General features: G+C 36.5%; 1 protein-coding gene across 1 annotated transcript; it reads right to left on the reverse strand.

Moving 5' to 3' along the window:
- Positions 1 to 1,433: 1,433 nt before the first annotated feature.
- rspo1 (R-spondin 1) lies at positions 1,434 to 21,149 on the reverse strand. The gene is made up of 6 exons (XM_052578264.1): positions 20,689 to 21,149; positions 16,390 to 16,932; positions 11,930 to 12,121; positions 9,262 to 9,402; positions 7,614 to 7,823; positions 1,434 to 3,037 (listed from the first exon to the last, which is right to left on the reverse strand). Exons 2-6 carry the CDS (start codon positions 16,484 to 16,486, stop codon positions 2,880 to 2,882), a joined length of 798 nt encoding a protein of 265 aa, XP_052434224.1. The 5' UTR covers positions 16,487 to 16,932; positions 20,689 to 21,149; the 3' UTR covers positions 1,434 to 2,879.
- Between the last annotated feature and the right edge of the window lie 715 nt (positions 21,150 to 21,864).

The following is a 21,864-nucleotide window of genomic DNA, read 5'->3' on the forward strand; positions in this document are numbered from 1 at the left end:
ATAAAAAACTTGACAACATACCTATTGTAAAAAAAAAAAAAAAAATGTCCACAAAACTATTATGGGTCAATATTACCATGTTGTGCCTTCAACCCTCAGAATAATAAAAAAAAAAACTTTGGTTTTCATTTTTCCCATTCGCTTAATGTCATATCATAAATAGTAGACACTCAAGTAAAGAAACATAATAGCTGAGCTCCCACCTTTTTTTAGGTAATTAGGGGCCATTATTTGAAGCATAAAACATTAGATATGTCCACCCTGTCATGGACATATATATTACTGTTAAATACATTTTCATTGCAAAATTAAGATGCGAACTGTATTTTCTGAAAGGTATTATGTCCCTTTCTTAATCAGGGTTATTAAAACATTTATATAATAATAAAAAATAATATAATTACATCCTCAATCATTTTAGTTTTTGTCAATTTAAAGTACAAATGAATGCTATATCCACCCTGTCATGTTTATGTCCATTCTATCAAGTCGAAGTGGCCGACAGGGTGGACATTTTGAGCATTAATTAACATATTAGCTTGCAACAAACTCTGACTAGCTAAATATTTGGTCTGGTTGTTGAAGAGAATTTGGTACAGTATATTTAAACTTACATATTTTGAAAATACTGTATTCGAATAATTTCTGTTATATTTTATGCCGACAGGGTGGACATGTTAAGCTTTGGTAAAGCAAATAAGCAAACTCATACGAAGAAAATTTGTCAATTAACCACAGCTGAAGAGAAAAATATATATATAATTGTCGTCCTAATGTCACTATGGGTATTGCCTTTTTTTAAGGGGCGGATTCCCCAATATGACAGGGTGAACAACCATTCAGGGCACTTGGACAAATTTTTTATTTAAACATTTTTTATTTATTTTTTTATTACCAAATGATCAATACACTCAAATGAGTAATCTCTTATTTAACAAAATATTAATAGGATCGTTTTATTTATTAAATTTTATGATTTGACAATGTTGTACTATCATTCAAATTCAAGGAGTGCATGGGACATAGCAAAGTAACATGCATCCTCTTATTTAATATTCATAGTCATTTTTATGTTATCATGGCAAATTAGTTATTTATGTACAGGACACCAAAAGGAGCCCTTATGATTTTGACCACAGTCAGTGAGATATATATATATAATATAGTGATACACACACACAAAAACACACACATAGATAGATAGATAGATAGATAGATAGATAGATAGATAGATAGATAGATAGATAGATAGATAGATAGATAGATAGACAGACAGACTATCCCTGGTCTTACATACAAATATACATAATACACAGAAAAAAAAAATAAAATTAGAAACTGCAACCAATGTTTATTTAGATGTTTATTTACCTTGTAGACTTTTATAGAAATTGATATACAATAAAAATAGGTATATTGCATCAAGATGAAGATCGGAAGCTGACATTTTCAGTGTCATAATTCTATTTAGGTGTATATGGTGAACACCCACTGATCTGGGCTGCAGTTCCCAAAAGCATCATAAGCCTATAGATCATAAAAACCATTAGCACCAGTGGTCTCTACAATCTACTTCTGCTTTGGGAAAATGCAGCCCTGGTCAACAGGCTGTGAAAAGAAAAACAGACTAAGAAAAGTGTGACTGGATGCTACATGTAGATAACTGTATGATGTACAGCATTACTGCAGATATTGATACTGTATGTTGCAAAGCGTTATGAACGATGTGATATATTGGATCTATCTGAACCATGATAACTGAGCAATGAAAAACCTATAAAGCATATAATCAATGCAGTTTAAGCGTTATGCTGGTTTAGTTCCTCAATGGCTTAGTCACACAATACTGTAGACATCTCTTGGCCTCTCTCTTCCCCTCGTTTCACAACATAAAGGTGCACACAAGAACACAGATTCAAAAACAAACAACACATCTGACACACACACACACACACACACACACAATCTTTCATACACATACTTCAACACTGTACATTCCTCGTATTATTGCTGCCTCCTTCTGTGCAGAAAATACTGTATTTATTTTCCCCTAATCGCAAGACTTTTATTTTACATGTACCACTAAAACAAGTAAAACCACTCCATCGGTTGTAAGTTATAAGTGCTTTGTCTCGTGATATATAATAACACTTTTTGCATCATTTTTGGATAGTTTCCTCATCATTAAAGTTCTTCTTTCTCCACATTCTCTCTGTAAACCACAATATCAGTTCCAGTGCCTTCTTTTGTTATAAACAACAGAAAAAAGATATAAAAAGCACTTCAAAAAAAAAAACTTTTCACTCTGAAACAGACTCCAGACTGTTTGCTACCTGTCACGAACATAAGGAGTTCCAACTCTGGAGAAAAAAAAAAGAATGTGATTACAGCTGGATTAGGTGAACCACAAGAGATTCTAATGTATTTTAGATGTTCTTTAGGCAACGTTAGGACGGCAGGCCTCATTTGCAGTGATGTCTATAGTTCAGAAGCCTTTCCAATAGGTCTAAAGAGGAACATATGGAACATTTCGCCAACCACAAACAATGTTGTTTCCTGTGGGAAGGCTTACAAAAAGAAGACCCTGCACACGCACAGCGCACAGTCTTTCTGAATGCTTCCAAATAGCATGAGACTAACCAACCCAGTTCCTTGGTTCCCCTTAAACTTTACTCAATTCACGCAGTTCATTATTCAGTACAGCAATCCTCCAGTTCTCATTGAGCATGTTTTACGTGTAGCAGCGTTATTCCTTTTTTCTTTTTTTTTTCTTTTTTGCATAATTTTGATATTGTCACAATCAAAAACCGTTTGTCTTGAGCCAACGAAGATGGGCCAGGCATTCTCGTTTCTTAGGCCCACCTGACACCACCATGAGATTAGGTCACCATGCTTGTTGTTATGGTGGGGACAGTGGTGGACCTGTTCGGGGTCTTTTTTTTCTTGCCATTTTTTTCTTTGCCATTTTCTTTGGAGTCTCGTCCGCGGTTCTTGCCATTTTTTTCTCCACGGTTTTGCGGATTCTTCTTAGTTTCTCCTGAATAAAATAAAGTTGCAATTAGAAAACCCAAGATGTATTATTTCGTTGTTTAAGGAAAAGTACTTAAAACAATGTAAATGTACTTAAGAAACAAAGCAAAACAACAACAACAAAATATTTTAAAGGTATATTTCTGATCCCTTTGGCAATGTCTTTTTCTTTTTCTTTATTATTTCATTCTTGTTTTCGGAATAAACTTTAATACATTTTAATACATTTGTTTTTTTATTTTAAAACTTAAAACGTTCAGCTTTAAAAAAAAATCTATTTTGTATTTAAAGTAAATTAGAAAATAAATTAAAAACACAAAAATATCTATTTTTATAATAGTAAAACATAGCCAAACTGAGAATATAAAGGAAAAAATCTATTTCTAAAGCTGCATATTTAAGCATATATCAAAATGTACAAAATTGCATAAACGTTTCACATAAAGAATTACAAATACAGATTAGGTCATGCAGAACTGTAATACAGCCCAAAAACCAGTGCTGAAAAACGCAGGCTGGTTGGTTTCCCATCAGCCTCGTTTGCACTACTACTAGAGGGAGTCAGGGCCCCCAAACTGACTGACATTTGTTATGAAGTTAGTGTTGTGAGTCTCAGTGTTCCCTGGAAACCAAAGTCAACACTCATTTGGTGCTGGAGAGCATTCACACTGCACTTGATAACATGAGCCACAAACACAGCCACTCTGTGACTCCTGAAATTGGCTCTCTGCTCACCTCAAAGCCCTGATGTTTTACCACAAATCGTTGCATTTGTTTCTACATAAAATGCACGATTAAATATAGAATGCAAATGGCGCAAACAAACATTTGTTTAATTAAACTTTTAAATAAAGTTATACTAAATGCAGTTTTACTTTTAAATGGCATCATCATAAACTGTAATGTAACTGTGATGATGCCTGTTACATTATTGAAGAGTAAACAACTGAAAATTTCCACAATATTGCAAAAGAAAATGTGCTGTTGTACAGTTTTTCCACTGCAGATAATCGCAAACACTATTCTTAAGTTTTTGGGGAGTGCTACTGCTTTTACACGACAGATGAATAAATAAGAGGTTACTATTGTAATAATACGCTACTTGACTCAATATGGCCCAATATTTAGTTTATTGTGCTCCACTAATGAAAATTCAAACAAAGCCAAAGTAGAGCCGCTGCACATTTCAAAGTAACGTTTTTGAGCAAATCAGTTGAGTGAACAAGTCAGTGACTCATTTATAAAGACACTTGCTTGTTTTTATTTTCCCTAAACAAATCAGTAGCATGTTTTGAACAAGTCGGTTAGATGAATGATCCAGTGACTAACTCGTAAAGACGTGATTGCTCTGTACAACAATGAATCAGTATGTTTTGAACAAATTAGCTGATTGAATAATACAACAACTCACTCAATAACTAAATACACTTATGAAGGCCAATTCGGAGTGGGAACAATCATGGTCGCCATATTGGAGAGCTGAAGTGCATAAAACTGGCCACTTGAAAGGGCCCTTAAGAATGAAAGACTTTGACTATGTTTCCAAGTTTAATTATGCAATGGCGCCTCCTTTATAGGCTCATCAAAATGATGCAAAACTGCGTTCCAAGTATCAGAAGGGATTTCGAAGGAATTAGAAAATAAGGAACTGGGATGAGCCCTTTTGAATGGAACGCAGTGAGTCACTTGTTTGGTTCAGTGTGTTTTGAATCAGTGTGTTTCGAACAAATCATTTTAACGAATGATTCACTGACTAGAGGACAAGAGATAAATGTTGTATGCATTGCATCAAAGCATATCACAGTCTTATCAGTGAGATGATTTCTGAAGTTTTCCACAAATAAAACAAGTCTAACACAGTTCTATTGTTTAGTATCCATTGCTTTGAGAACAGCAATCCCGTGTGAAGAATTCAAAGGCCTTGTGTTTACAAAATGCCTCTACTCGAGTGTCAGTTAATCATGATTTTAAAACCGAGGTGAAACGAAAAAACATGGAAGGAAATGGAGCTTTAAACTTTGGATCCACATGGAGGAGACTTGTTAGCTTTGATAAAGCGGCAAGAGCGCTTGGGGAAGATCCATTCATTTATGACAGCAATAATTACAGTGCTGCTCAATCCAACCTAAACACCATCGCCTGACAAAGGCAATCACGCGTTTAGCGTATTTGGTTTTCGTGCAAAGACATTTATTAAGCTACAGGAAGGGGAAGAGAAAGGGGGGGAGCTTGGCAAAATCAACACAAAGCGTGAGATCTGCAGACCAGTAAATCACCGGTGTTATACAAGCACTGCCCCCTGTGATTTTTACAGCAGCTCTGTCAGCCAATTCCTGCAGATGTATTCACAGCCTTGCTAATTTAGCACGAGGTGCACATTTACGCACAGAGAAAAAAAAGAGGGCAATCGGGTCATGCAACCCATAACCTATGAGGTTTTTGACACCTGAGCTGCATTAATTCGTTTCGCCCTGAGAAGTGGGTGGTGTGGCTTTGCTTTTCTGGCAAAAAACATGTTTTGACTCCAGCCAGCACATAACTGATCCTATCTTAACACAGTTAGGGAAAGCAAGATATTATGAGATTGAACTACAAACAAATGACTTTACATGTGTCCAGGTCTATTATTTCACCTTAACTCTCTCTCTCTCTCCAAAAGCTTTTCCGACAAGTGGACTCTCTAAGTTTAGAAATTTGGCAGGCGATTTAGCACTTTTATGGGGCAGTTTATAATATTTCACTGTTAATTATTCTTATGGACCCTGGGTGGAAATTCTTTCCACAAATACGGGCGTCATGCAGAGTAAATTTGCCTCTCATTTCTCAAATGGCGCTGTCACACCTAGTCCAGCAGAGCATGGAGCCTACTTCTCCCGACAGAGGAACAGCGAGCGCTTGATCTTGTGCGGCTGTTCGCACAGAATAAGACGTCATTTCCAGGAACGCACTGTTTCTCAACAATGTGAAGACAACTAAGTGCTCTAGAAGGTATGTTCAAGTGTTTATTTGAAGAAAGCGTGATGCTACGATTAGCTTAGAATGAGTCGTGAATCATGCAATTTCCTACACTGATATGAATCGCTTGAATACATGATTAAATTAAAGGAGATCTCTGGTTTGGGAGATATATATATATATTGGAAGACATAAAAGAGAAAGAACAAAAATAGACTATGAGTGAAAGCAGTTACAATCACACAAACACTTTTTATTACCCTGGATTGATTTCTGAATTGGCATTGACATTGCAAGGTCTGCTGTAAACTATTCAGCTGTAAATTTCATGAAACTTTAATGAAAACAATCGGAGCAAATGAGCTATTTTTATTTGTGAAAAGCCCAGTGGTTATCAAAAGTGTGGGAGACTTCCTTAGTTTTCAAATCTTTGTTCAGCAGCAGACATTCAAAACTATCACGTTAACAACAAACACAAGATCCAGTAGGGTTTGAGGTTTGTTGCAATTCCTTCTTTTCCACTCACTTCACTTTCTTTTATGCATGATTTGAATGATGGGAGCGAAAGTCTTCACGCAACGTAACTGATTGACTTCAGGAATAAAGTGTAAAAATTGTAATGCTTTTTAAGCATGACAGTTATGATTAGCTTCTCATTCTTTCTTCATGGATAAAAATGTCATTCAGGTTTAAAGCAGCACAAAGATTTTTGTATGCTGTACTTTGAAAACATTTATTAATGGGTAATGGTTTTAATGGCAACAATGTATACTGAAAATATACAAAACATAAGCAATGGCAAAAAGGTTAACGACTTTTTAAAATGTTTTTGAATACTTTAAAAACAGTACCAAATTATATTATATTAATATTATTAGAATTTAAAATAACTGTTTGCTATTTTATCTTAAATGTTTATTTATTACTGCGATGGGAAAGCTGACAACAGTTGTGCCACAAAATTTTGTTATTTATTAATTTATTAAATTTTTGTAGAAACCATGACATTTTTTCATCTTTGATGCATAGAAAGCTATAAAGGACAACAGCTTATTTGTAGACTCATACTATAAATCTATGTTTTCTTACAAGCAAACTCCTATATTTTAGGCTGAACTACACAACAACTACGCAGGCCATCAAGGAGAGTATAACGGTCAATAGAAAGATATAAAACATATTAAAACTTTTACGAACAGATTACAGACAACAGGTCCACTACAGGTCCACTAACGTTCCGTTCCCACTCGAGAGCCAAAGCAGCATATTAACCTCACTTTCCAGTAAGTTAAAGCAACAAACAAAAGGCCGACCTCAGATCCGCAGCCAGCGACGAAAAGATTACAAACCAGCTGGGCTTCTGTTTATTTACTGGGAACACTCAAGGATTTATTTTCACCGTATTATGTCAAAAACCATAAATAAACGAAATCAAATTAGTTCCAGGAGACTGTTTACATGTTTTTCCGAGTGGCCAAAAATGATAAATGATCAATAAATCAACAAATCTGTAATCTGCAAACATGCGCATTGAAGTTGGATAACAGATTTCACGCATTCCTTTCAGCACAAGCATTTCCTATCCATCCACTTTCCAACATTTTTGTGTTGTTCTTTCTCTGAATTACCTTTGCAAGGGATCTTTTTCTGCACGGTACATCTTTGGGTCTGGGTCTCTGGGACGCAGCCCGAGGGCGGAGCGGCCCCTGTGGAAGTGGAAGGACTTGGAAGCTGTATGGGCTCCCTGGTACGGGTCTGGTTACCCTTTTTAAAGCCACATGTTTTGTTCTTCTTCATGCAAGGGCCCCACGGACTCCACTCACTTAGATCACATTGGACTGCAACACAGACAAAAAAAAACAAAAACAAACAAAAAACAGAATAACCAATCTTTTTAGATTTAATCTAACATATGCCGATTACACGATTTACTACATTTTCAGACAATAGGGAAAAGACATTTCTTGGGGTTTGTACATTTTGTTCCACTGGACGGGGGTCTGAGAAACAAGTTACTTCCAACAAAAGTAAAAGAAAGTGCATTAGGAAACCCCAAAGAATTAACAGCGGAGATTCAGACTTCTAAAATCCAGCATCAATCACATCTTCCAATTACATTTTGCTAAAAAGCAGAGCATGTGTTATGGTTGTATGGGGTAGGTATTGATAATGAAAGCTGTCAAGCTCCATTGCTTTGAGCGCTTTCATGCAGTTTTCAAGTCTTTTCTAAGTTTCAGGTTTTTTTTGTCTGAAGTGTTTAAGGCCAGGACGGTCAAAGGAAACGCATCTCTGCCAAAAACGATCACAGACTAAAAAAAAAAACAGATAACAAAGTGGTGGACTGACCTGTTGACGCAGGTAAGGCATCATAAGCTTTGGCAAAATGTCACACTGGAAGTCGAGGCTCCCCATTTAAAGGCCAAATAGCCTGGAGGAGCCAGCACCACCATTGCGAGTAATGCTATAAGTGCTGTGTTTGCTTGCTCCTGACAGAAATATTTTCAAAAGAAATCAATAAAAACCCTTATCATCCAACAGGCCTTTTGCCAACGTTCCTCTCAACAGCGATTGAGAAACCACAGGGAAAAAAGAACACAGAATTGAAGGAAATAAATAAAAGGAAAAGGTATCCGAGAAGTTTACTTGTTTTATCATTCCATCAGCATAACTGAGTCGCAACAGCTATTCATATAGTGCCATGTTCTCACTACATCTGATGACATGCACTAAACCAAAAACCTTATACAAGATCAAATCTGATCATATGCTGATTCATATATTACTGCTATAAAATGTGATATTACTGTGTGATGATAGTGTATTTTAATACAAAGAAACCTTTTTATGTGGCCCTGGACCACAAAACCAGTCATAAGTTGCACGGGTATATTTGTAGCAATAACCAAAACTACACTGCACGAGTCAAAATAATTGATTTTTATTGACTTTTATGCCAAAACTTATTAGGATATTAAGTAAAGATCATGTTCCATGAAGATATTTCATACATTTCCAACTGTAAATATATCAAAGCTTAATTTCATATTAGTAATATGCATTGCTAAGAACTTCATTTGGACAAATTTAAAGGTGATTTTCAAAATGTTAATGCAAAACACTGCATTAACTACAATCGTGACCAAAATGTAAAAGTATGAGGTAGAAAATTGCTAATAAAATCTAACAGAAATGTTTAGTTTCCTAAAATGGCACCTATAGGCACTCATTTAATGCAAGTATAATGTTGTAAATCCCTGGCTTGTGCAGCTCACTCACCTACACACTCCATGGTGCCATTGACGGTGAATCCTTCAGGACAGCTGGAGAAACACCGTCCTCTGTGTGAGTACAGGCCCTCCTTACATTTTGTGCAAAAGTTTCGGCTAAAACATGCCTCACAGTTTTCTATTTTACATTCTGAAATAAAGAAAGACAATAACAGTTAGATGCTGATTTTACAAAAACATTTCATTTAAATAATTCTGCTTATTTTTGACATTGAAGAAGTGGCCAGAAATATCTGGTGACTTTAAATTACTATGGCTCTTAGAGTTTCTTACCGAAAAGTAGTCAGTTCAATGTGAATGTCAAGACTCTCGTGTGGTTTCCTCACACCTCTGTCTCATTACAAGTATGCCGTCTTCTTTCAGACTTAAAAACTGACTCAAATTGGGGGCAATTGTGGATTTAGGCGGAATGAAAACCAGACACTAATGAAACAGAATCCACTTCTCTACCCATAACCCCTTCAAAATTATCATCATTATCTCATTTTGCTAAACAGTGGATCTAACTATAAATCTCACTCTTTTCTTTTGGTGAGTTTGGATAAATCCTTGAAGGATTTACAGTTCGGTCCAAAAGTCTAAAACCTGTTGATCATGTCATCCAGAATGATTTGAGATGTTTTAAAGTACTTCAGTGGAAGCATGAGCTAATGTTCTCATTTTAGTTATATTTATTCGTTTTTATGTTAGAAACCCTAACATTTTAAATGTGATTTTAAATCCCTTTTTTTCTTCCGACTAACTCAGACTGAACTTTCAATCGAGAAAGACAAAACAGATTTCAATGCAAAAATAAGGTTCTTAAATTTCCGTTCGAACACCTGGGACATTGAGCAGCAGCACACGGATATCTCAGATATCGCCTGGTCCCGGCCAAAAGCTGAAGAGGGCCTAACAACATACTTGAGTCGTGTTTTTTGTTATAACCTCTGCTCTCAATTACTACTTTAAATGCCTGACAACTAAATTAGTAATGTTTGGAGCAAATTCTTTTGCACTCAAGCATTTACAAATGTACCCTTAATGCAAGACAAATGTTGTTAACAAGACATCATGGGGATCTGGAGACCAGTCAAATGCACGCAGCTGATTGAATAATTGCAACGGGGCAGCCACTCAGAGGTCTGAGATGAAGGAGGGATTCGCATGCACAGCCGTCTTTCAAAACAGGACAAAAACACTCAAGATGAGAAAGAAACGAACACGAATGAGGGAAATGTTGACAAGAAGGGGCCTGGTAACATCCGGAGCGATTTGGAGTCAACACCTGCGGATACGACGTATTTTGGTCTCAATGTGTGGGTCATAAAAATACTTAACCTAACAAGCGGACAGCTGCATGTGGTATTTCAAAGCAAGTGTAAAGTATACGGTCAAGAAATGATGAATTAAAGGCTCCAGAGGGTTGTGAAATAAAAACAGCGCTCCGCTAATTTCTCACTTCCCTTGATGCTAACATTTAAATTTAAGGTTATCTAGAATGAAAGTTTAAATCAGAACCATCTGAGAGGTATTAGGCGGAGTGATGCAAGAGTGTATCTTGGTAACAAAAGTATTTTCTTCCTATAACAAAATATAATGACTCCAAGCTGTGGTTCACACTAATTGGCTATCAAAACACGCTTGAAAAGGGAGCAGGACGTTCAATTTACAACTGGAAAAGCTCTGGTAGGTTGAAGTTAGAAAAGACTCAAATAAAGCTATTAATTTCCTCCCACAACAGGAGTAAAGAGGTACCACCAATCAATTTACGAGAGGTATTTCCTTGTTTATTAACAGTTATCCCCCTGCTTTGCCTTTATCACAGTAAAAATGCTCACGCACATGATGGGAACAAGCCGCCCAGTCTCTGGCTGAAACTTAGAGAGCGCACTATTAAAACAAAGAGGATGATTAAAGGTAAGTCCTCATTATGCTTTTTGCGTAGGGCTTGCCTAGAAAGACCCAAAAAATATGGCCAGAGTTGAACTACCATGAACTCTGCATTTACAGCCTACAATAATAACACCGACTTCCTAGAAGAAACAGACAAACAGCCACGCAATACCAATGTTTTGCTTTGCATTACATCCCCCAACCCTGTTTTTCGCCCACAGAGTAAGAGAAAACAGATCACTGGCTCAACATTTGGCATCCACGGGTCAGATGCACTAGTTTAATGTCATTGAATGTGGCGAATAATGAGATTGTTTTGTAATTGCGCAATTTGTGCCATCTTTCCAAAGACGTTAAACACTGTATAACTGACATTAAAGCCTTGGGAATGGGCTAAGGAAGGCCATTTTAAGGCACTGTGCTGTTCAGATAATTCAGCTTCTCTTTTGTTAGGAAGGGAGCGGGGTAAGATGTGTCAATCTCCCTTTAATCTAAGAAACTGCACATTTTTTTTATGTAATAATATATACAGCTATTGTTTTTTATGCAAATACATCTAAAGAATACGTACATATAGAAAAACATTAGCATTTTTACAATTTAAAAGTGTTCCATTTTTATATATATAATGTAAAAAAAATGTAATTCATCTTCAGTCTTCACTGTCACACGATCCTTCAGAAATCATTTTAATATTCTGATTGGCACAGCTTACCTTATTATCTCCTACTTATTTACAGTTAAAGAAACTAGAAAAATATGCCAGTAGAGCAAAGACTCACGTGTGCATTTGTTCATATCACGATTTCGAATGCCGTAATATCCAACAGGACAGGCAGCGAGGCAAATGCCTATCTGACGGATGTCATTCCGCTCCAGTAGGATGAAGAGCCGGGGTCGACATTTAAGACAGCCGTTGTATTCTGAGCAGTGTTCACAGCCAGTCGAGCACGACGGTGGTACTTCAGTGCTTACTGACAGAAGAAGGAAAGAGAAATAGGAGTGAGCGTGATCCTCCTTACAGTTTAGAAGACCCTCTGTAATCCCAGGTGTTTACAATGACTAGTTAAGTAAACTAGTTATGTGTTATCTATGGGATTAGACAGCTTGATTACAATGCCACTTTCTAGCCACTGCTTCCTGGCCTCTGAATAAACATTTAAGATGAGTTTGCCATCACCCCTAAATATCTAGATAACACAACATGTGACAAGCTATGATAGCAGTGATTTGTATAATAATACAAACTCTGTATGTGTAATGTAATTCATCTGGGAGAGCACTGGGAGAACTGGCGATTCAATTTAGGAGATTGCACACAGATTTCTCATGGGTCAGCTGGGAAGAAAGAGGCCTGAAACTTCAGTCTGTACTTGTTCTGTCCAGGTGCCTCAAAACGCTGACACGTGAAATAAAATCAGAAACAAAATAAAACATAAAATCAGTTACAGATATCTAAGAAAGCTGACTCATCCCTTGCGACTTCCATGCCTTGCTTGTAACATCCAAAAAATTCTGCATTTGAGGCCAAGAAGAAATAAATGATTACTCTGAAAGCATGTCAGAGTGCACATCCTGTTCCTGGTAGGCTGACTTGAGTCAAAACTGCAGTCATCTGCTTTAATTTACGGGTCTATGTGTGTAGCATTAGCTCTAAATATACACTCTCTCTCAGGGCAATCAATCTCTGTGCTGAAAAATGTGTTAAAATGGTATTCCACTCTAAATAAGCTGCGAGTACAGCAAATGATGTAACGTAATAGATAAATACAGCCCTTAAATTGACATATTTTTACTTTTAAAAACATTAGAAAAATACCTATTACTAGATCACGTAATCTCAACCATCAAAAACAAAGAAAAAAAAGAAAGAAAAGCTTTTAAACACTAATATCAATCAATTAATCCACCATTAATATTCAGTAGCAAGGACTCCCTAGTGGGTTCAGCTGAGAAGCACCACGGAATTAAAAAAAAGTCCATAAAAAGATATTTTTTATTACAAGTGGTTCATTTTCAAGCGATGGGGTGTCCTTTATTCGATTACTGCTTTCCTCTCCACAGCTGAAATAAATGAAAAGGTCTCTCAGCAGGAACAATAAATATGAAAAATTCTGAATGTCAATGATTGTTTTTCACGGGTTTATTAAGCAGCCAGAAGGTTGGTTAGGTTTACCTCGCACACATGCTAAAAAAGACAGCATCAGTTGCTGCTGCACTTCTAGACAGTGTTATATCATTATGACTCGAATGTCCTCTTTGGATTTGCCTTTTCAAGGGAAAGATGAAATCATCATCCAACCTACAATGCCCTCCAAAACTTAATTACTCTAATGGTAAACTAATGGTAATTTATTAGCAGAGAATCAAAATATTTATCTAAAATGAAAAAGTGGTTACTGCAGTAAGAGCATCATTAAATATAATGGATCAGTTCATAGGATTGGACATCTGGCTCAGTGTAGTCGCGTATGACTTATGTCTGCATTCTTATCAATGGGCATTAACCAGTTCAATCCAGCTTGAACTTGACAGCATGAAGAAAAAGTTGACTCTCAGATGACTGTAGCCATTTAAAGTCTAAAGATATTGCTTTTATTGCCATATTTGACTTATTACTTTAGCATTGTTTTTCAAAACAAATGCACCTTTTTTTCAGAATCCGGGCTAAAAAGAATTCTTCATTTGAACAATTTAAAATTGGCCTTAAAATATACTAAAAGAACATATATTAAACTGTAAGAATGCATATGGGTCCGTGTATCTTTTGGTCATTCGATTTTCAGTTTTTTTTTTTGTTTTTGTTTTTTTGTTTTTGAATGTATACACATCTTGCTCTTTCAGGTTATTTGTATTGCATTTTTACATTTTTTAAAATATTTTTATTTTTATTTTTTTATTGCTCATTAGTTTCCCCCTTGAAACAATAAAAGGAGTAATTTTATCCGGTTGAATAACATGAAACTATTTTGCTATCCCCGAGTAACAACAGGTGTGGTGATGAATTGTATATTAAAATATTAAAGCTATCCACTTCATTAACAAATGTGAAAAAGACTTTAATCAATACAATAGGAGTTGCCTAGAATGTGGCTGGTTTACAATTACCTAAACCCCAGAGAGGAACAAAGCAGAATTTTGCATTTAGGTGATTTTAGAAAGCAATAATAAGTCTTCATCAGCAGCATTTTGAGGAACTACAAACAACTCTGTCACATTCATTGATTCAAGTTTAGCTGGAAAAAAATTGGAATATCCCATGCATCAGACTTGTTTTCAGAGAATATATCTTTATTTATATGTAACTGATGTAATTTTCTTATCCACTAGCAAATACATTTTGTCATGTTTAAAACATTAGCCAAGCAAAATATAGAAAGGTTTATGTTTAAAGCAAGAAATCAATTTTGCTAATGGGGTAAGGGAAATAAACGTAAATCAAAACATATTCCCTGCAAACAGATCTTATTGCCTACACAATTTTAAAAGTACATTCATCTTGTTTAGAGCGTGTTTAGACATTTTCGTGTAAAAATGGGGCAAAAATACTGATTAAAAAATATTTTTTGCAATGTACACGAGTGTGCAGAATAGCTGAATCCCTTTTTGACATGACAGGCGCCGTGCCGTAAAATGAATGTACAGAGCGGAATCATAATTTAAAATAGTTTGTAACGAGCAAAAATAAACACTTAGACAAAATGAAATATTAGATGTTTTGCTGGTATGGTTTGGATATTTTAGAGGGAGGGAAAAAAGCAGCGGGACTGCTGATCAGTCACTTGTATAAAAACAGATGTCAGAGGTGTTTGCTTTCATTTCGTTGATAAAACTGCTAGAAACCTCCGCTATCAAGAAGCACCAGTCAGATGAGCTTACAGTGAGGTCAAGAAGCCTTAACAGATTGTGAAGCATCAGCAGATTTATTTCACAGAGGAACTCACTGTTTATTTCTCCTCAGATAGCTTTACATTCTGCCATTGTGAGTTGATTTGCACTTCTAGGCTTCCTCGTGCTGCATTATTTCTAGCTTCAGCCACCTGCTACAACTCTCACATCTCAATATATGTTTGTTTTGTTGCTTATAGGTTCTGGCAGGTGTATAAATGTAAAAAAAAAAATTACTATTGTCTCTTAATAACAAAGTTAAATAGAGAAAGAGCAGTCTAACCAGTAGCAAATGCAATGGAGATTTGTGCACAGCCAGTGTAGTTTTACCTATAACCTCCTCTAGAGGAGGCTGTACACTCCTCAACACTGCCAGCAGTGGTCAATGTACAATTTACACTGAATAATGACAATCTCAGCCCTTAAGGTCATATTACTGGATAAAAAAAAAATGTATTATACTAATAATTATTTGATCATCAGGTTGACTTTATAACATTACACCAAATGCATTATTGAGGATTTGATAGCAGTACACAAAAATAAGACTTTCCATAACCGTAAATGTGTTCTTTAAAATTTGAAATACTAAACCTACATCAGCGCTTCTACTATGAGATGTGCACACATATATAATAACTTTGGAAGTTGATTTGCCAAAATTATTACAAAGAATTTACTGAAGGAGTGGATGCCGAGTTGCCATATCCTTCATACTGATACTAATTATATTATTACATGATTTCTTGTTTGACTATTAATCAAGTTATGGCAAGAGTGAAATGTGTAACCTTACAATGTGGGGTCTAATACCCCAAATTACTTTAAGAATATTTGATAGCAGTATTCTAAAAAAGATAAAAATAAGCTTTCAATAAACATAAATGTGTTCTTTATAATAAGAAACACTGATTCTATGTCAGTGCTCTCTCACGCATTAGAGAACATTTCAGAGTGAGTTGTGCAGTATGTGTGGGTTTCAAAACTCATTTTCCCAAAAAGAAGAAAAACAAGAAGTCATAAAAAGGTGAGAGCTGCTTTGAAGCCAGACAAACTACAAAAATGTTAGTGTTAGTGTGTTAGGCATTATATTTAAGTATTTCGGCAAAACAAAAAAACTAGCCATGCTTAGGAACATAACATGCTCATTTACAATTTACCCTTAAAAAGCAAAGTTGCTATTAAAAGAAACAGAACAGGTTCTACACAAGCAATACCCAAGCAATAAATGACAAGAACATTCCAAGGCACTCAGAAATGCTCTAATGAGCCTCAAATATTAGGAACTGACAAATGAAATGTTGCATTGTGTCTCACGGGACACAAAGAGACAGAAAGAGACATCAGCACTCACTTCGTCTCTGTCTTCTTGCTTTGGAGGCCTTGAGGTTATCGCCGTGACCCATGGAGCCGAGGAAGACAACTGCCAGCGCCACCAGTCCCAAATGCATAGTCCCTGCTATGGCAGACAGATCACAGCTGAGGGGGCCCCTTTCACGCTGTGGCAGGTGGAACGAAGTTGACTACAGCCGGCCACGACGCCCTTGGCTGGAGGCCTCTGCCGCTGCAAGTCCGTACATGTTCGGAGAACAAACCATAGCACTCAAGGATGAAGATGAGATCGATGAAGTTCTGGGTGCGGAAAGCCTGGCGAGATGAGAGACGAGACGAGCCGAGCCTTTCAACCCATGAAGCCGGGGGCGAAACTGAGAGGAGAGAGAAGCTCCCGGCGGTCACAGCCAGGAGATCCTAACGTGAGTGAGCAACCCAGCCCAGGAGCATGTGTCTTATTAGGGATGCTAGGAGGAGGAGGGGGAGTGCCGAAAAAAAGCCAGAGAGATGGAGAGAGGTTCTGGACTCCTACGCGTGACAACGCATCCGTCAGTGCCAAGATCTGCTGCGGAGAGACAGACAAAAAGGGGCGAGCGAGGGAAGGAGGGAGTTGGATGAGGAGAGGAGTGGGTGAATGGGGGGAGAAAAGCACAATGAGACATGTATATAAAACGGTACTTTGTTAAGTCAGCATGTCAAAAGAAAGTCCAAATATCTTGCCCAGGGGAAGAGATGCAAGTTTTTCAGTTTTATGCTTTGAAAAGTGAATACTTTAAAAACAACTTTTACATTTTCTGTAAACTGTCATAAAATACTTTTTGGAATCAAGGAAAAGACGACGGAAAGAAAATAGCCTTACGCTGGGCTTACATAACTGCACTCTTTCATCTCTATCACTGCTCTTTCTCAACGAAGTTCAGCATTTCTGCGCTCTAAATTTGTTAAATTGATTCATGGAAGTCTGGTTTGGAACTACAAATGCGGACACAACAGTTTGAGTAACATAAGCCGAAACTGGTATTTTGTCCGTTTAAACCACACATTCCTGCCATGCTTATTTTTTCCTTGGCCAGATAGATTCATGAGCTGGGAAAGCAAACAAAATGTTTCATTTTAAATGTAATTTCCCATTAAGACTGACAAGAGCTGGAGTGTCCGGGCGCTAAAGCTTAAGTTGATTCGACCAGAAACAGGGCACTGTGAAACAAACACCACAAAAACCTTCGGTCGATGCACATCCAAAAGTATTGAATGAAAAAAAAAAGGAAAAAAAATACATGTTTACCCCATCTGTCAGAAAACAATAGACTGAAAAATGTCTCTCAAGCAGCGAAAGCATTCACATTTACGCCTCTCACTATGACAGATAGATATGTTTATAGAATGATTCTTAATCACATTCCAGCAGAAATGGATGAGCGTTCTGGTTTTACGCAAGAGAGACATCATGCCTGGAAGTATCAGGAAAGCAGGGCCATATTTGGCCACAGGTCCTCTGGATCTTGTATCGTGTTATTTGTTAATTCTTAGCATACCAAAAAGTGCTTTTAAATGCCAACAATAACTCTACAGATATCTATATTTCATTTAAGCAATTCAGCACTCCTCAGAAATGAGAAACTGACTCTATAAATTGTAATTTATGAACCAACGTTCAAGGCAAACATTATTTTCCCTCAGTTTGGGTTGAATTTGACTTCAAATGGGTGAAAGTACAGCGGGCGGACACTTTGTGCAAATGTGTCATGCAATTGTAAAACATTATTAAGGAAAAGCGTAATAGTGTTTAATTGTAGCATGACAAATATCACAAACAACAACAACAAAAAAAAATTATTCTCTGTGCTAAATGGCTGTTAACAGGATCTTTTGGTTACAGTGATGTGGTAAAACTAAGCAAAAGCAAAGATTGATAAACCACATGCACAGATGTGGTAGTGGATGTGGTTTAAATAAAGGAAAATTAAGGAAATAATATTTATCTTGCACATCAGGCATTAAAACGATGATCTTTCTGCAGTCTGGAAGGAATAAGAAGGAATCTTCTTGCAACCTCCTCTCTTTCCACTAAAACGCACAGACATCTTCTCTTCACCAAGTTTATTTATCTTAGACAATGAATAATACTCCGATGTCTTCGACACCACCTCCGTATTTATCAGACAGAGCCAAAACCTCCTGCTGCCTGCTGTTCGTAGAACTCGTCAGCAATATTAATAAGGAGAGATATGTCAAGTCTGACGCACAGATATGCCATCGCCCTGGAAGCAGAAAGGGGATTTATCCAGAAAATAAGAGATGATGTTCAGTGAGAGGAGAAATGCTCAGGTGAAGTCATAAAAGGGAAAATATCTGGAGATATAGAATCTAAAAGAAAAATGGCAATTTTTCTGTATTCTGTATATAAAATAAATCAGCTAAATATAAGATGTGCATGTAAACTATAATAATATGAAAGTTCTATTATGAAATAAAATGCATAAAAATACTATGATATCTAAATATAATTTTACTCAGCCAATCAACTCCTGCAATCCCACCGGTGATCTCAGCTCTACTCTTTTTCAGTACATCAGTTTTTCTTAGTTTCTTCACTCTGCCTTTTTCCATCTTGTGTGACATAGGCCAACAGCCCAGCTTATACCACAGAACATATGTTCGAGCCATTACATTAGGCAGCAAGTTCAGGCGGAACCATGAAAAAGGTCAGAGCAGTAAACAGGCCATAAACAGAGTCTGTAATAAAGCAGAGCAAATGCAGAGTGGATGTCTGTCTGGCCTGCTTTGGAACCATGGCTCAGACCCCCTGGAAATCCTCCGCTCCAGGAAACCCAGAGAAATGAGGAAAGACAGTTAAATGTTCAACATCCCTCCCAAACGGCTTTCTATAAAAGCTCATGGACTAGACTCAAGATGAGAAATGGTGATGCACAGACAAAGAATTAGTGCTGGTGTTTAAAATGGTTGAATGGAGTGTGTATTTGGCACATAAAGTACTTTTTGGAATATTGTTTCAGTATACATGGCAGCCAAACGTATAAAACTTAAAGCTAACCAATGATCATGCAACAACTATGACTAAAGTGTATAATAAATCTGATGTCTTCAGTCTGCATGGTAATCCATGTGATTCAGCACACTTAAGGGTGACCTCTCTTTGCCCTCAACATCACACTCTCTCCTGATCTGCAACTTTGAATCTACACCAGGCACCCATGACTCAGGACCACAGCAGCGTTATTGAAATATCTGTCTGTGACAGTAAATGATGCTGTTAAATCTCTGTACTGGCACCAGGCATGCAGCTGTCAGACTGCACCTGTCTTCATATCTATTCCGTCATTTCTCCCTCTGGACTGGTCCTCTCAACAACACTTACTGGTTTTACTGCAGAAAGCTGGTGCCAGATTACCTAACACTGGGCCAGACACAAAACAACGGATGTTAAAAGTCATAAGATCTGGATATTAGGAACTGGCAGGCCAACACTTGGATATCCCTCCATCTTTAAAAGTTCAACGTCTCTAAATAGCTGCTTGCACTGTCTTTGTTTTCTGTTTGGCCATCCATAACAAATCAAAGACAAACACCAGAGCATGTCATTGATTAGGTAATGCAAAATATCTGGTCTAGTAATCTGAATAACTAAATAATAATAATAAAAATTCCAAATAATCAATAGTAAATGTATTGTATTCTTATTCTTATTATTAATAATAATTATTATTATTATTAATAATAACCAAAATAGTTGTTTAATATTTTATTTTACCATGTAATTAAGATAACAAAAAATACATGTTTAATATTTATTATTTAGAATAAAGATATTTCTAGAAAAGATAACCAATGTTTTTTTCTTAATATTAATAATCAACATTTTATAATACAATATCAAGAATAACAAAAACGATTGTTGTATTTAATATTTCATTTTAAAACGTAATTATTATTTAGGAATAGGCTATTATTATAATGATTAGCTATATTTAGGAAGGGGAAACAAGTTTAAGCTATTTAGCTTCTAAAATCTTGTATCACAAAATAATAATACAATTTAAGTATCAAACATAGACTTTCCACCGTAGCCTAAACATTTCGAACATTTAATCCAATAATAAGAATATTATCTTGGTCAGATAATAAAAAATGTCAATATTTGAACGATGAAAAGTTCTGCATTTGGAGTCATGGTCCAGTGAAGTTGGCTCTGGAACGGTTTAAGATGTTAAATTAAATGTTTTCCTTGGCGATCTCTCAGACGTAAATCAATGTTTTAATGCGCTAAAAAATAATGAAGGAAGCTGATCGTATAACCTACCTACTATGTATCGCGAGCCTCATATTGATCCACTGAGCGCGAGGCTCTAATGTGTCTGTAATATGGGCTTCTCCCCGCGCTGCTAGCAGACACCAGCGGCTGAACAACAGACTGCTACTGGGATTTTTATGGGACAAGCGCTTCTTGACTTGCTTTGACTTCGGTTAAAATGTCATGACAGTTTACATCAGTGCCCAAATGCGTAATATGAGCAATAGTGGGCATGGGAGAAAGGAAAAGAAACAAAAAAATGACTTAAAATATAAAATCCCAAGGATAAATCCCCTAATTCCACTGAACTGCGTTTATAATGGAGCCGACAGAGGCCTGGTTTATTTTGCGGTTCTCTGTCGTAATTCTGAAGCAAGTCCCACATAAATCCACTTTTAATCTCCGGACAGCATCCAAGTCATTGCGGAGAGCTTCTACCTCACGAAGTTTGCATCCAACTCCATCTAGAGCCGATTCGGCGTGCTGGAGGTTGAGCTGGCCCCACCCCTCAAAAACACACACTACTGAGAGACAAAAAACCTGTGATGGAGTTGAGTCGAAATGTTGCTTGTTTAGAGGTTCACCTTAGTGGAACACATCCATCCGTCTATCTCTAATAACAAAATTAATAAAAACATCTGTCGAGACCCTCAAAGACCATTTAAACAGTTTAAATGTTTAATAATAGGCTTTGCTATTTAAAGTGAGGATTTTTTCCCCCTAAACTTTTAGTAGGAAAGTTTGAAAGTATAATATACGTGGAAACTGAATTTATACATTTTATTCTTTGTAAAAAATAAAATAAAAATAAAAAAAGATTAAACTTTGACCAAGTTCTGACAATCAGAAAACGTCTACTTGTTTACTGTCTGCTGTGCATGAGAATCTCCAAACCACAGACAGTGAGTGAGCTGAATGTTTTCTTGATTTGCTCTGTAAACACATTTGCTACCTCAATGTGGCATTGAAAAATCTTTAAAAATGTGCCTTTTTTATAGTATATTTGGTGAAAGGGGAGAAAAACAAATGTAGAAAAGGTGGTCAAAATGTTTACTTGATTCTTAAGAATTATGCTTAATATTTATTCTAAACTGTAACTACATATGGAGACTTTTAGTGCAAGAGGCCATATTATTTTACTTGGTGTGATTTATCCTCCTCCACTTATGTATATTGCATTGATAT

The sequence above is a fragment of the Carassius gibelio genome, chromosome B16 (genome assembly GCF_023724105.1).
Source record: "Carassius gibelio isolate Cgi1373 ecotype wild population from Czech Republic chromosome B16, carGib1.2-hapl.c, whole genome shotgun sequence".
Taxonomy (NCBI): domain Eukaryota; kingdom Metazoa; phylum Chordata; class Actinopteri; order Cypriniformes; family Cyprinidae; genus Carassius; species Carassius gibelio.

Coding starts and splice junctions, on each gene's coding strand:
- rspo1 (XM_052578264.1), bottom strand. CDS start 16,486: ATGCATTTGGGACTGGTGGCGCTGGCAGTTGTCTTCCTCGGCTCCATG. Junction 12,122..16,389: donor AGCAAGAAGACAGAGACGAA/GTGAGTGCTGAT, acceptor TTCTTCTGTCAG/TAAGCACTGAAGTACCACCG. Junction 7,824..9,261: donor TGGCACCATGGAGTGTGTAG/GTGAGTGAGCTG, acceptor TCTGTGTTGCAG/TCCAATGTGATCTAAGTGAG.